Below are 20,438 nucleotides of genomic sequence, written 5' to 3'. Positions count from 1 at the left end.
CTGATCAATATGATGAGATTATCTCATATATCCACGTGAGCTTAGGAGGCAGACATGTCTCTGGAAAGGATACGGTTAAAAGAGTTTTGTGGGAAGGATATTGGTGGCCAACACTTCATGCTGATACAGAAGAGTACGTACGAACTTGTAAAATTTGTCAACAAAGGAAACCCATTCCTCATGTGACTCTATTTAATATTTCAACAACACCCAATTGGAGTTCCTACATTGTGAAGTATTTGACGCAGGGTCATACGGACGATAAGATGCCTAGGCATAGAAAGAGAGCCATAGAGGTAGAAGCAGCGAGTTTTCAGATTGTTGAAGGCCAGCTGTACAAAAGGAGCAAAGATGGAAACCTACGGACTTGTGTTTGTGAGAGTGACTACCTTAGCGTATTGACTCATGCACATTCAGGAGTTGGGGGTGGACATTTCTGTGGAGAAACAACTGCCAAACTTATACTATGGTCAGGACTATGGTGGCCTACGCTTTTTCATGATGCAACAGAGTATGTCAAACGATGTGATCAATGTCAAAGAGCCAAACCTCCTACCAAGTATGAGGACATGCCATTGAGACCAATTATGGGGGTTAGAGCTTTTGCAAAATGGGGAATTGATTTTGTGGGACCGATTTAAACCATACACATGCTGAGTATATCATTGTAGCCACAGATTATCTTACGAAGTGGGTAGAAGCAAAAGCCACAGTAAAAAACGATGCTAGGACCACTGCAAAGTTTTTATACGAACATGTGTTTACACGCTACGGTTTACCTATTGAGATTGTGAGTGACCAAGGTGTGCATTTTATCAATGAAGTCATTACCTTTCTTTTGGAAGACTTTATGGTCATCCATAAGAGGTCAGCGCCTTATCACCCGCAAGCAAATGGTCAAGCTGAGAGCACAAACAAGACTCTTTGCACTGCGCTTACAAAGATTGTTGAGGGACATAGAACACATTGGGAACAGAAACTTCACTCAGTTCTATGGGCTTACCGAATTGCTTACAAAACGTCCATAGGCACGACACCTTTCAATCTAGTTTTTGGATTAGACGCTATCCTTCCGATAGAATTTATTGTACCTACACTTCGAGTTGCAAAACAACTTGAGTGGACGGATCATGAATTCTCTACACGGATCGATGAATTGGAGAGGCTAGATGAAGACAGACTATTGGCAGTCATTGGCATGTATGCTGAAAAACGACGCCAAAAGCGTTGGCATGATATGCATGTGAAGAAAGGTCGCTTCAGGAGAGGTGATCTAGTGTTGCTTTACACATTGAAGAAACAAAAACGCAAGCTGAAAATGCGAGGACTTGGTCCATTTGTGATCAACGAGCTTAGTGCGAGTGGTGCAGTAAGGTTGGAAACCTTAGATGGAGAGCCAATGACTAACTTCATCAATGGTAGCCGCTTGAAGCGCTATGAAGAACCTCTAACAGATGATATGCTGATACGCATACATGCTAGTCAAACACGTAAAAAAGCTCAAGCTTTGTTACAAAGTCAAGCAAAAGAAGAAGCTAAGGCTAGAGTAGCACTAGCACGAGAGCGCCGCAAGGCAGCTATCATGGCCACCACTTGAATGATGATGAAGACTTTGTAGATCCCTTTCATATTGAAGTAAGGATCCCTACTCAAAGAGCAATCTTTGCAGCGTCTGCACTTATAGATTCGGGAGCTGACTGCAATGTTTTGTCTTATGAAGCGTGGACATCATTAGGCCAACCTTTGCTCACCAATGCATCATTGAACTTCCAGAGTTTCTCTGGTGATGAAACCCCAGCCCTAGGCAAGTGCTGTATTAATATGTCCATTTAGGATCAATCCATGCACGTGACTTTTTATGTTGCTAACAAGAGCCAAGCAGTGGTGGATGTTGTTCTAGGCAGATCATGGATTAGAACCACCAGATGCGGTATAGACTGAAACTCACGACAATACACCTTGTTGGTAAATTCTACTCACCTTACAGGATCAAGTGCTTCGGCACTCCCATCTTTTCAAAAGGTGGAAACCATCCCTACTGTGATAGAGACATCCTCAAAAGATCCAATGATTTGGGTGAATAATGACAATGACAATACTCAAGGATGGCATGTGCCAACATCTCTCTTATATGCACAAGGCTACGGAAGGGGGGAAGCACTTAGGATTCAAATCTGGTTACCTAAAGCAGCTCGCAAGCCAAGACCCAATGCTACCAAGGAACATCCAAGGAATACAAAGCTAAAGAGAAGGTTCACCAAAACCAACAGTTCCACCTCCAACAAGACCACTCAACAACGGTGGATCCCAAAGAAGGTTCTGCAAAGCACAAGGCTACTACGAGGGTACTACTACCTTGTGGCTACCAAAAAAGAATGCAGGGACTACTGCAGCAAAACATAATTATGTTCCTGAATCTACTCAAGAACAAAAGCAGTCAATACCACCTCACTTACAGAAACTAAATCAATACTGGAAACCACGCCTTACCAAGCCTGAAAGAGTCCAAGTGGAAACACAAGCTGACGCGTCAATCGGACATCATCAAAAGGTCTCGAACAGGAAGGGATACTCCAAACTGACATGGAAAGAAAAAGGCAAGTGGGTACCTTTACTCACTTCTATCCCAGAGGCAACACATCAGAAGGAGGATATTGCAACCGAATCAAGTTCAGAGTCTATTTCTCAAAACACAAGCAATGTCAAAGTTTGTCTTACAAAGCCGACAACTTTCAATCAGGCTCCTACACAAGTAGACTCCCTGACTATCAAGGAAAGAGCGTTCTTCCTACAACTCCAACTATTTGGAATGTCGTCGGTATTCTACTCTTTCCCTAATCAAATTAAATTACCAGCCATAAGTCTACAGGCATAGGTGTTAGAGTTGGGCACTCTGAAGATCCAAGAAAATTTTGAAAGCCCAATGGGATGGCAAGAACACAGCTGCCATATGGTTGCCAAAGCTCACAAGTGTTCAAACATCTACATTCACACCTCCTATTTGTCCCAATGCATTTCCTATGCCTATCGCTAAAATCTCACCTCCGACTAAACTTCAATCTCTTGCACGTACTCTGAAATGGGTACCAAAAAGAGTCCAACAAAAAGGAACCTGTGCCATACGTCAACACCCCACAAACAATTTGCATAATGTTACATCCAAAAGCAAACTCATTTTTGAAAGAGCTATCATGCTACAAAAGCTACTTTTTGGCAATTCATCTATCGAATCTATTAGCTCTATTTCCGTCATGCCTGTACATACTAGCATTCTTCGTTCAACTTGCATTAAATAAAAAAATCTAAACACTTCCTTATGTGTTGTGTAGAATAACCAAATGGAGACTTGGCTGGACACATGCAGTCCATCTTTGGACCTAGATAGCACTTGCCCTGACCATCAAGGGGGCTACAGCATTGCACCTTTTCAGACGCACTCCCGATACTTTTATGCCCCAGTGGGTGAGGATTGCTGTGGAAGACAATTTATGGAGTTATACTACCAGCAACATCATCCGTTTCCACACTGCCGCGACTGTGCTCGTATGGTATTGGGGAATGCTTCCCATATATGTTGGCAGTGTCGCACATACTTCCGTCGCTATGGCACTGGTATGATGCAGCAGATCATGGGGGTCACACCTCAACGACATAATCTCTGGGCAATTATGATGCCGCAACGTGGACCCAACCAACAAAGACTCCCGGAAGAGGAAAGAGCTCAAACATGGCGCGAAGACACCCTTCGTTTGCTAACCCCTCCCATTTTGCTAACCCCTCCCATTTTGCAGGCTCTTCTTCCACATGAATCTACATGTCAGTTTTGGTTCAATGTGAGTGAGTCTTTAGAACAGTTTCAAAACCATAGGTGCCTCTTTAGCCTTCCTACTGTGCCCATACCATATGTTAGTGAAGATGCACTTCTTCCCTTGCCATCTTCTCCATGGGTAGGATTACGTTCTGGGTTATCTTTACATTCTGAAGCTATTGATGTCCACCTACCTGAGGATGCAGACATACATCCACCTCCAGTGCAAGACTAGCACTTGTACTCTCTTAATAAGAACTAGAAGCCAGGGCACTTTTTCCCATTGGGTTTTTTCCCTCGGCCAAATCCGGTGTTTAGCACCAATGTTTTTTATTTTTTTTTATCTTTTTAATTTTCTTTCTCTTTAGTTGTTTTGTTGGAATAAAACAAATACAAGCACCAAACTACATCTTCCGCTTCAGTACCGCAACTGACAGTCATACAATCAAGTGCAAACAATTCTTCACCAACCAGCGCTTTAACAGAAACAGGTGAACTCATGCCAATCTTTAATGTTTTTTGTATTTTTCTTGTTGCTTGATTGTTTATAAAATTCACTTTACTAAGCATGGCAATATGCATCTCCTTTGGCCTAGAGTAGGGATAGCATTCTAGTGACTTTAGACTTGATAGTGTAAGTTTGACCGTAATTGTTTTTACCCGTTTAGCAATACAAAGTAATTAGTATTTTGTACTAAAGGTAGAGTTCCAGACCTAGGACAAAGAGACTAAATTAATCATAGGACGGTCAGTGGATATCTTGCCCTTACTAGGACATTGCTTAGGGACAATCTAATAAACCTTCCATAACAAAAATTGGCATGACAAAAATAAAAGAAAAGTGTATATGTTTGTGGCGTATTGCCTTGTTATTCATGGTAGGCGAGGGAGGTCTATACCTTTCCCAGACCAATGCCTTATGTAGCAAGGAATAGCCATACCGCGAGTGCGCAAACATACTCTTGAAGAAAGCCCTGTCAAAAAAAAAAAAAAAAGGAGAGAAAGGCACCAAGAGAAATGCTTGTCTAATCCAGGATGGTCGCCGTTGTGCTTAAAATATTAAACCTTAACACTAAGCAATATCAAGAGTCTGCCACTACATAATTATGTTAGATTTATTAATGTTGAACAAACATCTTTGACTTAGCATAGGCTCAGTATACTACTTGATAGTCCCTCGATTAACTGTTGTCTTTTGCCTTCTAGGAAAAGAACAATACATTTGGCATAAAACATTCTTTACTTTAGTTAGCTGTAGGTAGTAATTATTAAGGCTTGAACTAACCTATTCAATCTCTACACTGCTTCAATGTTTCCTTCCTCTAGCTAATTGGATGCTTATTGCCATGTCTTATTTAGTAAAATTGCTTGTTTTGTTATTGTCTGTCAGTACTTTTGCTCTCTATAAAAAAAAAAAATTTTAAAAACACACAAACCACCTATCATTTTGCTTGCAGGTACACATAGGAGATTCAACTCTTCCTTGGCATCTACGCGCTGGCGGACGCGCGCAAAATAGGAAGGGGGGAATGTTGCGTGACGAGTGGTGATCAATGCAAGGATGCAACACAAAGATGGAAGCAAGAAAAGCAGAGACTTGACATTCTTATTTAGGGCTCTTGTAGAGAGTTCCAAGTTGTAGGTGAGTGTGGGAGTGGGCTTGAGAATAATCCCACATGGGAAGTTTTGAGAGTTTTAGGAGTTTTGGTATAAATAGTGGCTCATTTGAGAGCTCACATACACATTGGGCTAAACTCATGCTTGAGCTCTCTTGAGACTAGCTCTCCCTCTTGTTCATAGAGGTGCAAGCTCTTCTCTCTCCCCATCTACACTATTGTATGAGCAATGCTCTTCTAATTCAATGCAATGAGATGATGTTTTTCTCTCTTCTCATCTCTATTCTCTAGTGTGCATGCTCCTTTGTTGATGCTTGTGGATTCTCTATTAGGCTTTGTGTGGTAGTGGATTCAAGCTTAAGCTTCTCCATAGCTTGTAGCTTATCCATGGGCAAGGCATTGCTTGAGTAGTGAATGAGAATGCATGTTTACTTCAAGTTCCATTAAGCTTCAAGGTTTGTGTGCATGCTAGGGAAGTAAGTGCTTGAGAATGAAGTGTGCTTGAGCTTGTGTGTGCATTAGCTTAATCTTCTTCTTGTATTGGATGTATGAATAGCTATGGCAAGATTGAGCTTGTGTGTGTAAAGTCTATGTCAAGGTAGTGGTGTTCATAGCATTCTCTCCCATTCGTGGATAAGCTTTCGTGCACCGGTACGGATTGAATCCCTAGCTCCGAAAGGGATGCAAATCCCATTGGATTGAGCTACACGTGGCTCATGCTACTCTTGCTACAAGTGTAAAGAGTCTTCCGTCTGAGTACTTCACTGATTATCCACAACTTCTTCAGGCATACCTCGATGCTTTTCAGTTGAGGACAACTATTTAGAAGTCGGGGAGGATGTCACCAATTGGCCACCTAAATGGTCCTCTATAGTTTCTCGTGCCCATGCGTGGATCCAAGTGTCTGGTATCCTAGTTCTTCGTGCCCGTCAGTGGCCAATGCGTGGATCCAAGTGCCCGGGATCCTAGTTCCACGCTTTCTATGTGCCAGATTCGTGCCCAAAAATGCCAGTGTTGTACATGTTCCATGATTGGGAGATTTGTTCATAGCAAGTGCACATGCACACATGTTTGCATGCCTGAAACTGTTTTCGCGTGAACTGTTTTCGTGTGTTTGCATGCCATGAATGTCCAGTTCACGGGCTTGGGACGCCTGCCCGTGAACCGTGCGAGTGCTTTGTATTCTGACATGTTTTGTGGTGTGGGTAAGTGCACTAAAAAACCTTCATTTTAATTACTTCCTCGTTCACAACCTCCCAGCAAGTTTCCCTACCGCCTTTCTAAGGCATTGGAGAGCGAGCTGGAACAACAGTTAGCTCAGTTACTCCGGTCCGGTTTTATCCGACCATCCTCCTCACCATTTGCCGCTCCCATTCTGTTTGTCCAGAAGAAAGATAAGTTTGCACGATTGTGTGTGGATTACAGGGCGCTCAACAAGCTTAAAGTGAAGAATAGGTTCCCCATGCCCAGAATAGAGTACATCCTAGAACGACTCAATGGTGCAAAGATTTTTTATAAGATAGATCTTAAGAGTGGCTACCATCAGGTTCGGATCTTCGAGGCCAACATTCCAAAAACGGTCTTTCGGACCGAGCGGCCACTACGAATTTGTGGTGATGCTCTTTGGTCTCATCAATGCCCCAGTGACATTCAACAAAATGATGTCTCGGGTCTTTCGAGATCTCATTAGCAGATGCAGAGCAACAAGAGCGAGATTTGGCACAGGTTTTGCAACTCTTGCAGGACAACGAGTTGTTTATCAATGCCAAGAAGAGTGAGTTTGGAGTACAAGAAATCCATTACCTGGGATGCATCATTAGTTCTTCAGGTATTAGCCTCGACCTTGAAAAGGTACAGGCCATTCTCAGTTGGGATGTTCCCACTATAGCCCAGGAAATCTACTCATTTGTGGGTCTTTGTCGGGCCTACAGCACACATGGACAAGTTCTCTAACCTTACAGCACCTCTTACTGACTTGCTCAAGGGCGTGAAGACTCATTGTCACAAAGTGTTTGTCACGGGCAAGGCTCTAGAGGCATTCTAGGCCATAAAGAAAGTTGCCTCTCAGTCTCCAGTTTTGAAGTTGGCATCATGGGATGATCCTTTCGAGGTGATTACCGATGCCAGTAATCTTGCCATTGGAGCTATTTTACAGCAAGATGGTAGGCCAATGGCTTATTATAGCTGCAAGTTGAGTAACGCCAAGAAGAATTATTCAATGTATGACAAAGAGCTCTTGGGGTTGATGACCGCTATTAAACATTGGAAGCACTTCCTTGGGGGTGATGACCGCTATTAAACATTGGAAGCACTTCCTTTACGGGAGGCACTTCACAGTTAAGATAGATCACCACGCAATTAAGTGGTTGCAAACCATGTCTAATTCTCAATGGAGTGACAAGCAATCCCGATGGAGTCGATTGTTCCCATAGTTTGGGGGAATGATTGAATACGTCCCAGGCAAGCATAACCCCGTTGCCGATGCTCTTAGTCGCAAGGGCACTATTCAGACATTACACGAGTCCACTGTGCTTGAAATTCACAACAAAGACTTAGACAATGTGAAGGCACAGTATCCGGATTCGGTAGAGTTCGGGACTCAATATCAGTTGGCCCTCAGCTCAGAACCAAGCCATTACAGTATACAGGATGGTTGGTTGTTTTTCAAGAACCGCCTTTGTGTACTCAAAGACAAGCGTCAAGTCCTTCTCCATGATGCCCATGATTCTCTGGCTGGGGGTCATAGGGGTATCAACAGTACCTTAAAGAAGTTAGAGAGGCCATTCTATTGGCCTAAGATGCGCTGGGATGTCTACCAACATGTCCAATCATGCCATATATGTCAAAAAGTGAAAGTTCCTCATACCAAACAAGCAGGGTTACTTCAACCTTTGCCTATTCCTGAGGCACCCTTTCATGACATCAGTATGGACTTCGTAGGCCCTCTTCCGCCTCAACTGGATCTAGAAACACACAGTGTATGTGTAACTATTTGGTCCTCCTAGCTCTATTTCACATGATGAAACCCATGCTCGGAATCCAGAAAGGTGGAAGAAGACACGGGGACAGGGTCCATAAGGTTTGATTAAGAAAAAGCACCATTCTTGGTCAAAAAGCAAGAAAAAGCAAAAAGTCAAATAGGGTTGACCGCAAGCCAAGGGCACCATTGGAAAGAGGAGACTGAGCCGGACCAAAAAGCTAAAAGGCACTTTCTCAAAAAGCAACTCCAAGGCCAAAAAGCAAGGCTCTGAAGTTAGAAAAGCAAAGTTTAAGAACTTTGACAAAAGTTGAGTAATATTTTATTAATAAAAGTAGAAAGAGCAAAAGCAGAGACAAAAAGAGAAAAGCAAAGCATAAAAAGGCAAAAGCAAAAGCTTGGTTAAGCTTTTGGAAAAAAAGCAGAGCCCTCTTCAAGTATAAAAAGGCTTGAACCTCTCTTGTAGCATCATGAAGGAGATAGTGGAGTGTATGTGTGGGCATCATTGTGATCATGGAGAGCTTCTTCTTCGCCATCAACACCTTCTCCAACTTGCTTTTCAGATGTACAATTAGTCCTAGACTTGTAGGGGCATATGCATGGGTGATACGGACGCATGTACGGAGCTGCACAGACATGTATAGACAGAAATTTCAGAAACCCTAAAATTTTCAAAAATCCTAAAAATTGCTTTTGGATATTTTTATCGCCCAAAAACCATTAAAACAGCTTTTCTATCAGTTTTCTTGCAAGAAAGAGCTTTTCTATGGTTTTTTTCATGGACAAGGCTATAGGAGTTGTGGAGATTACTCATGGGATGAGCGAGTGTTTCTTGGACTTGGATATAGAGCTTGGACATGGAGAACTATAGAGCTTGGACATAGAACATGAAGCTTGGACATAAACATGGAACTTGGACATATAGCTTGGGTATGAAGCTTGGACATGAACATGGAACTTGGACTTGGATTTGGATCTGAACTTGGATTTCGACTTGGATCTGGATTCTGGACTTAGACTTGGATTTGGATCTGAAACTTGGACTGGGACTTGGATTTGGATCTGAAACTTGGACTGGGACTTGGATTCATTGGATTTGGATTTGGATATTAGATTTGGTACTAGCCCAGTGAGAGATACCTGTGGGGCATCCCCGTGGTGTGCACGGCATCAGAGATCTCATGCCTCAACATCGACTTGGATATCCTACATCGGCATATCTATCTGTTTTCAATTCATTGATTGTATTGATCCTGGCCAGCGTGCCCGTGGATTGTTCCTGAATAAATTCCTGAAAGGGGGCGGAGCCTGTTCCCTGCTCAATGTGGTGTATTGTGTAAGATTCCTATTCCCTTCTCTCTACCCCCTCTCAATGTGGTGTATTGTGTAAGATTCCTATTCCCTTCTCTCTACCCCCTCTCTATATCTTTATCTCTTGGACACATGGTTGAGTCTGTCTCACTGCACGCCCCGCTGGGCTTACAGTGGTATCAGAGCACAATTTCTCTTGAAGAAACTTTCTTGGGGTGACAGAGCCATGTCAAGAGCAGAGGGAGACCAAGGGCCTAATGAAGGGAAAAACTATGAGGCCAATCCAAGACTTCAGGATGGAAATCATGGTCATCAAAAGAGTACTATGACTTTCAACAGTTTAGACAATTTCTCAGAGACGAAGAATTCCTTGCGTGGAGAACCAAGAGGGAACAGGACCAAAGAAGGACTCAAATGTTGGAAGATTTCATCAAGGATCGAGCCACCGAAGTCCAAGGAGTTGAAGCTCCTAAAGCCTATCTTCAGGCCAAAGGGGTCACCATTGCAGGAGGATCTAGATCTACCCGCTCTATTTATCATGCAGCAGACAAGGAAGCTACGCCTAAGCCTACTCTTTCAGATGCAGTTTCCTCGGGACAGGTAAGGCAAAGGAAGGCAAAGAAGCCAAAGAGATCGGAAGATCATGAGATTGACATCATGCCAGGAAGTTCGACAAATGGTTTGCAGTGGTGCTTAGCCCATTGCATATTTCGACAAATAAAGCCATGGGATCTTGGTGGACCAAAGTTGAGACAGAATCCTTTTGAAGCATTAAGCCTTTATGCTAGCAAAGGACCAGTGTTGGATATTCTAGACCTTTTTTGTGGTTGAACATAATGAGCTTGCATTGGAGCAGTCTTGAACCAAAAAGGCCATGATGTGGCCTATGAACGTCAAAGACAACAAGGTAGCAGATGCATTATCTCGAAGAGCCCTGAGCCATGAAGGTTCTATGGGTTACCCTATGGATTTCATTTTGATGAAGGATCTTTATGCTACCACAGAAGACTTCAAAGATGTTTTGGAACAGATTACAAAATAAAGATTTGGTGACTTTCTATGTCATCAAAAAGTGTTTTTCTTATGATACAAACCCAGGTCATGTGTAACACAAGGAATTGAGGCCAAAGTAATGGAATGCCATGCTCCTCCATACATGGGGCATAGAGACACCTTGACTACACTTCAAGCTTTGGAAAGCTACTTTTATTGGCCTTGTATGAGAAAGAACATTCAATTATATGTTCGAGAATGTTTGGTTTATCAGAAGGACAAGTTTGACCAACAAAAGCTAGCAGGATTATTGCACCCATTGAATGTTCTATGGGAGAGTATTGCTTTGGATTTTATCTTTGGCCAAAGTCAGGGAATGATGATATATGGACCTTTCAGATTACCAAGAAGATCATCGGTTTGACCTTTCAAATCATTGTAGGACACATAATACCTTCCATGACAGTTTATTCAAACCATGTACAAGTTACCCTCAGAGGAGCCTGTTTTGGAGGATCCACCAAGGAAAGATGGTGATCAAAAAGTTCCTCTTGGAATTCAAGAATTATTCGCTATTGAATGCAAAATGGATGCCAAAGAAGTACTTCTAGGACTATACAGATATACTTCGAGCTTATGAGGAAGTGGTTGATTGAATTTCTTTGACTTTGTGTGTTGTTTTGGATGCGTGGACAATGCTTGGATTTATGGCATGTGATAGTCCACTGTGGAATACCCAGTAGACATGAATGATGCATACTTGTTTGTTGACTAGCTTGTGTCTAGTTTTTACAGGAGATAAGTATGCATTTATTTTTTTCTAGCACGTGACAGGCCATGAAGAAGTACCATCAAGAACAAAGCTATTGATCAAAGAAAAGGCACTGAGATGTTGCCAGATGAGCAAATGACACCACAGATATGGGGAAAGACCAGATGCACAAGCTCACCAGATGGGACTAGTACCTTGAAACATATGGATGTACTTGATGTACCTTGAAACATATGAATGTACTTGATGTACCAGGGACATATGGATGTACTTGGAAGATATGGACATACTTGGAACACTTGCGGTCCACAGTTGAGGACAACTGCGATGTAAGAGGAAGAAAATGTAACTATTTGGTCCTCCTAGCTCTATTTCACATGATGAAACCCATGCTCGGACACCAGAAAGGTGGAAGAAGACATGGAGACAGGGTCCATAAGGTTTGATTAAGAAAAAGCACCATTCTTGGTCAAAAAGAAAGAAAAAGCAAAAAGCCAAACACGGCTGACCGTGAGCCAAGGGCACCATTGGAAAGAGAAGACTGAGCCGGACCAAAAAGCTAAAAGGCACTTTCTCAAAAAGCAGCTCCAAGGCCAAAAAGCAAGGCCCTGAAGTTAGAAAAGCAAAGTTTAGGAGCTTTGACAAAAGTTGAGTAATATTTTATTAATAAAAGTAGAAAGAGCAAAAGCAAAAGCTAAAAGAGAAAAGCAAAGCATAAAAAGGCAAAAGCAAAATCTTGGTTAAGCTTTTGGCAAAAAAGCAGAGCCCTCTTCAAGTATAAAAAGGCTTGAACCTCTCTTGTAGCAATCATGAAGGAGATTGTGGAGTGTATGTGTGGGCATCATCATGATCATGGAGAGCTTCTTCTTCGCCATCAATACCTTCTCCAACTTGCTTTTCAGATGTACGGTTAGCCCTAGACTTGTATGGGCATATATGCAAGGGTGATACAGACGCATGTACGGAGCTACACGGACATGTACGGACAAAAATTTCAGAAACCCTAAAAATTGCTTTTTGGATGTTTTTATCGCCCAAAAACCATTAAAACAGCTTTTATATCAGTTTTCTTGTGAGAAAGAGCTTTTCTATGGTTTTCTTCATGAACAAGGCTATAGGAGTTGTGGAGATTACTCATGGGATGAGCAAGTGTTTCTTGGACTTGCACAAAGAGCTTGGACATGGAGAACTTGGGCATAGAGCTTGGACATGGAACATGAAGCTTGGACATAAACATGGAACTTGGACATATAGCTTGGATATGAAGCTTGGACATGAACATGGAACTTGGAACTTGGACTTAGATTTAGATCCAGACTTGGATTTGGATCTGAACTTGGATTTTGACTTGGATCTGAACTTGGATTTTGACTTGGATATGGACTTAGACTTGGATTTGGATCTGAAACTTGGACTTGGACTTGGATTTGGATTTGGATTCATTGGTGTAACTATTTGGCTCTCCTAGCTCTATTTCACATAATGAAATCCATGCCCGAACACCAGACAAGTGGAAGAAGACATGGGGACAAGATCCATAAGGATTGATTAAGAAAAAGCACCATTCTTGGTCAAAAAGCAGGAAAAAGCAAAAAGTCAAACAGGATTGACTACGAGCCAAGGGCACCATTGGAAAGAGGAGACTAAGCCGGAACAAAAAGCTAAAAGCCGCTTTCTCAAAAAGCAGCTCTAAGGCCAAAAAGCAAGGCCTTGAAATTGTAAAAGCACAAATCAAGAACTTTGGCTATTATTAATAATATTTAATAAAAAGGCAAAAGCAAAGCATAAGCATCACTTTTTGGCGAAAAGCAAGGCTTTCCAAAGTATAAAAGAAGCATGAGCCTCACATCTTCACCTAGGGACAATTGTCAGGTACGATGCCGCACGGTTCATACGATACGATGTCGTACAGGAAAATACAGTATGATATAATTTTTTTTTCTTATCGTACGATAAAATACAGTGTTTAAAAAAAATACTTACAAACTTAGGTATTTCCAATTCGAGATATGGAGTATTTTAAAAAGGAGGGAAGCATCATAGTATAGAGGAAGCTCAAACAGCCATAGACAAGCAAAAAAAAGACCATTACCTTCCAAAAAAAATTTAAAATCCCAAAAAAAAAATTTTGGAAAAATCCGTACGAGTCCATACGGTATTGCCCCATAGGTTATTCTATACGGTATGGTGTCATACGCCGTACGGAAACAACTATGCCTGGGGACATCCTCGTCACAGGACATCCTCACCATGGGCCATCCTTGCCACCTCACCTTCCTAGTGGACGTCCTCTTCACCGACTCCCCCCACGGACATCCTCGCCACCTCACCTTTCCTCGTGGATGTCCTCTCCACCTCAACTCAGGACATTCTCACTTACGAACATCCTTGCCATGGGACATCCTCGCTGGCAGGACATCCATCTAACCTTTCCTTTTGGCGGCCATCCTCTCCATCTAATCCTCAATCCAATCCCTTCTGCGGACATCCGTCTAACCTTTCCTTTTGGTGGCCATCCTCTCCATCTAATCCTCAATCCCTCGCGGACACACTCACCCTCACTCAAACCCCTCGCGTACATTCTAAACCCTCTCAACCCGTGGACAACCACATCACCGCCCCCTCGCGGCTTCCACCCCTTCAACCCCCCACCCCTCACCTAATCCACTCACCCTTGCGGCCAACCACCTCACCTCACGTACCTAGTGGACATCCTCTCCACCAACCCACTCTCCCAAACACCCTCGCCACTTCACCCCCTACCGGGCATCCTTTCCTCCGACCGCCTCCACCTGACACCCCTCCAACCCCTTAGTGGACATCCCACACCCAACCCTCTCGCGCCGCATCACCACGCCGTTATTCCATTGTGGGCGCCGCAATATTCTTCGACAAGCTTCCACCTTATTACCATTGAGAAACCATCAAAATATGCACAAATTTGAAAATGAAAGATATCAATTTTTCATGTCACATCTTCCCCCCCCCCCCCCCCTCCCCCCAGCAGATCCTCCATGCTTGTCTTGGAGGTCTGCTGGCCATGATGCTCGAGGGTAGAATATCTTTAGTCGGTACTCATTGGCACGTCCGGGAACCTCCTGGCCACTTGCATCATCTAGAAGATAGGTGTTATTTTTGAACTTTTGCTTTATCCTGAAGGGGCCTTCCCAGCATCCAAGAAGCTTCTTATCTAGCCGTTTCTCCTCCACCCCACCCTCGCTTATCCGCCTCTCCCCTTCACCTCAACTTTTTCACCCAAGCCCCTCGCGGCGTTCCTCACCATCCGCTCACCAACCCTTGCATCGTAGACAAAACCTCACCGCCCCCTTCTTTTTGCACCTTCGACGACATCACCCCGACTCCCTTTTTGCAAGTTCGACGCCATAACCCAACCCCTCCCCTTGCCTTCTCGCCGGTATCACCTCACTGCCTCCCTTGCATCCTCTACGCAATCCATCACCGCCCCCCCCCCACTCGCAGACTTCCTCCCCCAATCAACCTCCTCCTTCACGGCCACATCTCCTCCCTCGCCCTCAACTAACCACTGCCCCCCTCGCAGCTCACCCGAACCCAAAACCATACTCTCCCTCTCACCTTTCTCCCTCGCCGCACATCCTCTCACCCTCCCCATACCTCCCGGCATCCTCTTTCTCCCATCGCATCTTCGCTTCAGCCCTTCTCCATGGCTACCCTCCCCACCCCCTTCTTGTCGCTTACCTGCGACCCTTCATCACTTCACCTAACCGCTCTCCCTCTCCTCTTACCCTCGCCTCCCCAAACCCTCACCACCCCTGCCTTCGACGCCAAACCCTCCCCACCCCCTCGCCTTCCCCATACCCTCACCACCTCCCCCAGCCTCAACCTACCCGAACCTCAACCTACCCGAACCTCAACCATCAGGCCTTCCCCACTTTTCCTTGCCTCTTCTTCATCTCTTCTTACTCGCCCTTCGTGCATTCCACCTGCCCAAGTCTGCAGACCCCTCTTCCTCGTTGCCAATCTTCCCAAATTAAAAAAAACAAACAAACAAAGAAGAAGTAGAAAAACAAAAAACAAAAAAATCCTCTCTTTTGCAGTGATGGCTAACGATTTACCTCGTCACCCTGTGCCTTACCAATACTCCATCGCCTACGTCCTCCGGCCGTCGCATTAAGTTCCTTCTATGGTCCAAGCTTCTACGTCGGCATCTTCAATGGCCCTCGACGGAAACTCTACACAGCAGTGGCAAATCTTGGTTCCGTGCCCCGGTCGCCTCTACCAGTTACTGCACCACAGTCTCCACCTCCCACCTCCACCATGGACCTCATAGTAGTTAGGAAACGTGTTTCCTACAAGGAAGGAAACGTGGAGGAAACGCGTTTTTTTCAAGTAAATTTTTTGACATTTTTTTTCCCCCAAATCTAACGTTGAAATCTGTGTGACTCTTTTGATAAAGTTTTTTCTGGTTTCCGTGTGCCACTTTCCCTCATCGGGGCTGATTTATTTTGTATTGTTTATGGGCATTGGGCCATGACTATTGATTCATCATGATTCATGTGGCATGCACACTTCAAACTTATAAGTTTTAACCCTATGTAGTGTCATGTATGGTTTTTTTTTTTGCGGCATGGAATGATGGATGATTGGATCATGGATCATGGATAGCGGACCATGGTCTTTGAATCATGATCATTTGACATAGATGATGGATGATTATATGGTTTTTGTTATTTGTGATTCAAAGACTGTAGGCTTCAAATTGATGTTTCCATGTATTCTATGCATTTAGTGTTATTTTTACATATTTTATACAGTACATAATTGAAATTTTGTACATGCAAAAACCTGTTGGTAGGAAACTAGTGGGAAACTTTGGGCTGGTTTTACGAAACCCGTTTGAAACGCGTTTGAAACTTAGGAAACCCCTTTCAAACAACCTCCTAACTACTATGACCGTGGTCCCCGAGTAACTTTTTCCACCCCCTCTTTAATTTTATCAGATTCCTCCTCTTCATCGAGTTCTTCTGTCAGCGAGTATTTGCCCTCGAATGAGGAGGCTGTACCACCCCCTTACCGCCCACCCCATCCACCACCTATGTAACGCTCCCTACAGAAGGCCTACAAATTGGAAGATAAAATACACATTTTTAGATCACTCAACTAAAACAAACAACGGACATTACTAGCAACATTAAAACTGAAAATGACAAAGAACACTTGACACCTTCACTGGGGCCGGAAAGGACAGGCCCCCCCCTCAATACAGTTTGTATTTCTTGGAGATTTTATATGTACAAGTGTTCACGGGCCCCAAGGCCAGATTTCTCCATAACATGGAGTGAATACAATTGAAAAACAGTAAGATGTTTGTCGATGAAGAATCAGTTATTGGAGTAGATCAAATCACAGACAGTCTCCCACCTTCACTGGGTGAACACCCGCCCCCCACCACAGGTCTTCCGCGACCATGCACCAACAGGCACGCCTATACTAACGCCTGGCAAGGTGAAGCACCGCGGAGGGAGTGATACCTAGTGCTCCACAGTAAGCTTTGCTTCCAGTTTTCCTCATACCCCAACGACCTTCATTGGCTCCTCTAAATGTGAGAGCGCGGTCAGGGTAATCACGGGAAAGATCACCATCCCGGTGGCCTTCCATGGTCAAGGCAACTGGGGGTGATACTTGCCTACACAAGACTTGTAAAAAACAACATTTAAATTTAATATTACCTGAATTTGAAATACAAAAACAAGTACCTCATAAAGATTTAAATTCAGATCTCAGGAGAGAAGACCATACCCTTTTAATGTACTCCTAATTGGTGCAAACAGCAGGTACAAGCGGAGCAGCCCAGCAGGTACAGTAATCGGATACAAGACAGCAGCAAGCAGATACAGACAGGTACTGATTGTCACATGCACTCTGCACTCAGTGCATGGTGACAAGATGGCTCATCATCAGCAGTGCAACATCTGTACATTATTAGAACCCAGTAGGATGATATTTGTCGTATGTGACCCCATTGTATATCCTCAGTCCAGGATAAATCACGCACGAGCTACGTAGGTCATTCCTCAACCTTAGCGGGTCAGTCAATCAATCAAGTCCCTTAACCCACTTGGAGAGAATCCTTCATGCATGTAGAGTCAGTAGAAGCCTTAGGGTTTGCATCAGAAAGCACTCTGCATTTTGCATAACATGCATTCGTATGCCTGTGCATCACTTAGAACATCACAGAAGCCTTAGGAAATTAACTAGGATTTATCTGGTATTTTTTCAATATTTTATAGTATTTTATTAGCATTTAATGCCATTTTTATAACATAAAGTTTAATAACTTTATGACCAGTCAGCCAACTTTGACCAACTCCCAACTAGTATAAATAGGCAAGCCTTGTGCTTAGTTTCCCATTCAGCAATCAGAATCCAAGTGCCTCAGTCCTCAGCCCTAGGAGCATAACCGCCTACAGCCAATAGTCTCTTCAGCCCTCTGAGCATCTGCGTTTGTCTCTGCAGCCCCTGAGCCTCTGCGTTTTGCTTTCAGTCATCCACAGTTCTTCAGCGCAGCAGTACAGCAGTCCATACATATCTCTCTAAAGTTTGAAGTATTAAAGTGGATTGCTAAACTCACGAAACTCAGGATACAAAAGAGGTGTGAGCATTTGTGTGACAGGATCCTCCAATACGAAGACTTCTGCTGCATATTACATTAGTATCAGATTCAGCTTGTCCACACACACCGTATCCTAGCGTGAGGGCATCCTTGGATGGTCAGATTGCGTTCCGGCACGACCACCGACTTCAGCCTCCAATCCCCATTTCTACCCTCTTAAAGGCCTTCACACCGACAGCCCCTGGCGGCCCCTTTGGGCTGGCTGTTTTGGGCATCCCAGGCTGTCCAATGCCGTTCACCTGCCCGAGTGTTAACTAGACTGGCTCTTGCTCCCATTTGCCCCGAACGCACACCCTGGCAGCATCTCACACGTCCAATTGTGATCAACAATGTCCAACACTGGTTTTCTCTTGCCTGTCAGATCTGCCTGCTCATAGCCTCATTTAATAAGCAAACTTGCTTAACTGCAAGGAATTTGTAAGTGTGAGGAAAAGCCCCTCCTAATACAGACATGCAGCTGGATGTGTCAAAGAGTTCATTATCATACGCCCAAAATATCATGTCTGTTTAGCCAGCTCAATTAACACCTCCTTTGGCATGTATAATGGCCTCTTAAGCTCAGTTCTACTTCCCAATTTTTTAAACCAAGATTCCGCTAAAATAGACTTGCTGCACCTATCAGCTCACTTTCTCTGCAGTATGTCTGGAATGGTTCTTGCATCAGCCAAAGACTTGCCTGTGCCTTGGCAAACCCTAAAACCTGCATCCTTAATCTTCATCTCCATGTGGTATCAAGCTGCTCACTCGTTAATGTCAGGTAATGTGTCACACACAGATGGCACGTGTATCCCTACTGCTCAGCTCTTTGCAGTAAGAGGCGTGCACCTAAAATATTTAAAAGAATTGAAATCCATGAGAAGCACAAACAGTAGGCTCTATGTAATGCTCTTAGAGTAATGAAGAGCATGTTGAGAGAGTACTCTCACTAATGTCTTTGCCCATGGCGCTCACTGGTAGACTTCTATGTAAAAGTAGATCTACTAACAATTTCCTTCTTAACATAGTGTGTCTGTGCCTAGTGCTCAAGTAGGGGATATCGATTTTTTGTATTTTTATTGCCTCTATCTCTAGTTCACTTGTGTGTGCACGTACACACTGTTTATGCACTTGTTCTGGTTCGTCAATGCCTCTACCCCCTCAGCCATACCCAACCTTCTATGGAAAAGACACTACGACCTTCAAATTAAACCTTGAAGCATAGATCACTACTTCCTACCGATCAAACCCGTAATCTAGACAGCTATCCAGAATAAAACTTCAATTGGGATTGTACACTGAAAAACCCAAATAGAGGCTGGTTCAATTGAGCACACAACTGCCCAAGCCTGCAAACCAGACAACCTTGTATACTGAAAATCAAAACAGAAATTTTTTCTGATAAAGCCCAAGCAGGCAGCTTCATACAGATCTTAGAGCCATCAGAAGCAGAAAAAGTAAGAGGAAGCTTATGGAAAGAAGCCGAGTGAAGGTAGTGTAGTACTAACCTGTGGGGAGAACATGAGTGGTGAGTGGGCAGAGCTGCTAGGGGAGTCTGGTGGGGTATTGCCCATTGAATCCGAGTCGTCAACGTGACCCTCGTCCTGGTGGGCACTGTGATCTCCAAATTGGGCGCCGCCCAGCTCCGATCTCAAGGTTTCAGCACAACCTTCCTCCTGCTTCCCGCCTTCCCTGGCACTATTGCTGTTGCCCATCGAGACCCAAAAACAAGCAAAGCCCCCTTCCAAAATCAAAAGCCCAACAATGGGCGATCCAAGGAAATGAAATTGCTTTTTCTTTTGACTGTTAAAAGTAATCTTGCTGAGCCTGCAAAAAGTACATGGGCAAGTCCGCCAAAATACACCTGCGCCAGACCCACCAAGTCTTACTGAAGAGACGCATTCATCATGTCAGTCCCATCGGCCACCATCTGTGTCTGCCAAAACGCAAGACAGAGTCTAGAGAGAGAAGAACCTACGGCCCCAGAAACAGATATTTCAACTTTCCACTCCAGGCTAGGTACGCAGGAACAGGACCTACCTAGTACCTACTTACTTTCTAGTTTTCTAATATATTGTATTTTCCTTTTTTTTTCAAGTTGGGTACTGCAATCATACCGGCTAAGTGTGAGAAAATTGGAAGGCATCATGCCACTAGGCGAGCGGCTACAGAGTTTCGTAACTAACTGTTGGTAGTACCATTTCAATGTTTTGAAGAAGCTGTTTCGGCTAAATAAAAACATAAAGCAAAGGGTAGAATATAAGTGTACATCGGTGGCAACGGCTAAACAGCAACATAAAGCAAAAGCTGTAGGAAGTTGTACACAGTGCAGA

The 20,438-nt window shown here is 43.8% G+C and overlaps 1 protein-coding gene across 1 annotated transcript in view; it reads right to left on the bottom strand.

Annotated features, from left to right (window-relative positions):
* LOC147604410 (SNF1-related protein kinase regulatory subunit beta-2-like) overlaps positions 1–20,123 on the bottom strand; it is a 60,431-nt gene extending 40,308 nt beyond the window's left edge. The window contains exon 1 of the mRNA XM_086795253.1: positions 19,614–20,123. Coding sequence (XP_086651379.1) covers positions 19,614–19,820 — 207 coding nt within the window. The 5' untranslated portion in view covers positions 19,821–20,123. The remainder of the gene's footprint in view (positions 1–19,613) is intronic.
* Positions 20,124–20,438: the final 315 nt, after the last annotated feature.

This window comes from Cibotium barometz, chromosome 62 (genome assembly GCF_041138505.1).
Source record: "Cibotium barometz isolate CiBa-2024 chromosome 62, ASM4113850v1, whole genome shotgun sequence".
NCBI classification, from domain to species: domain Eukaryota; kingdom Viridiplantae; phylum Streptophyta; class Polypodiopsida; order Cyatheales; family Cibotiaceae; genus Cibotium; species Cibotium barometz.
Note: the sequence above shows the minus strand (reverse complement) of the source record. Positions and strands in the feature narration are given on the sequence as shown.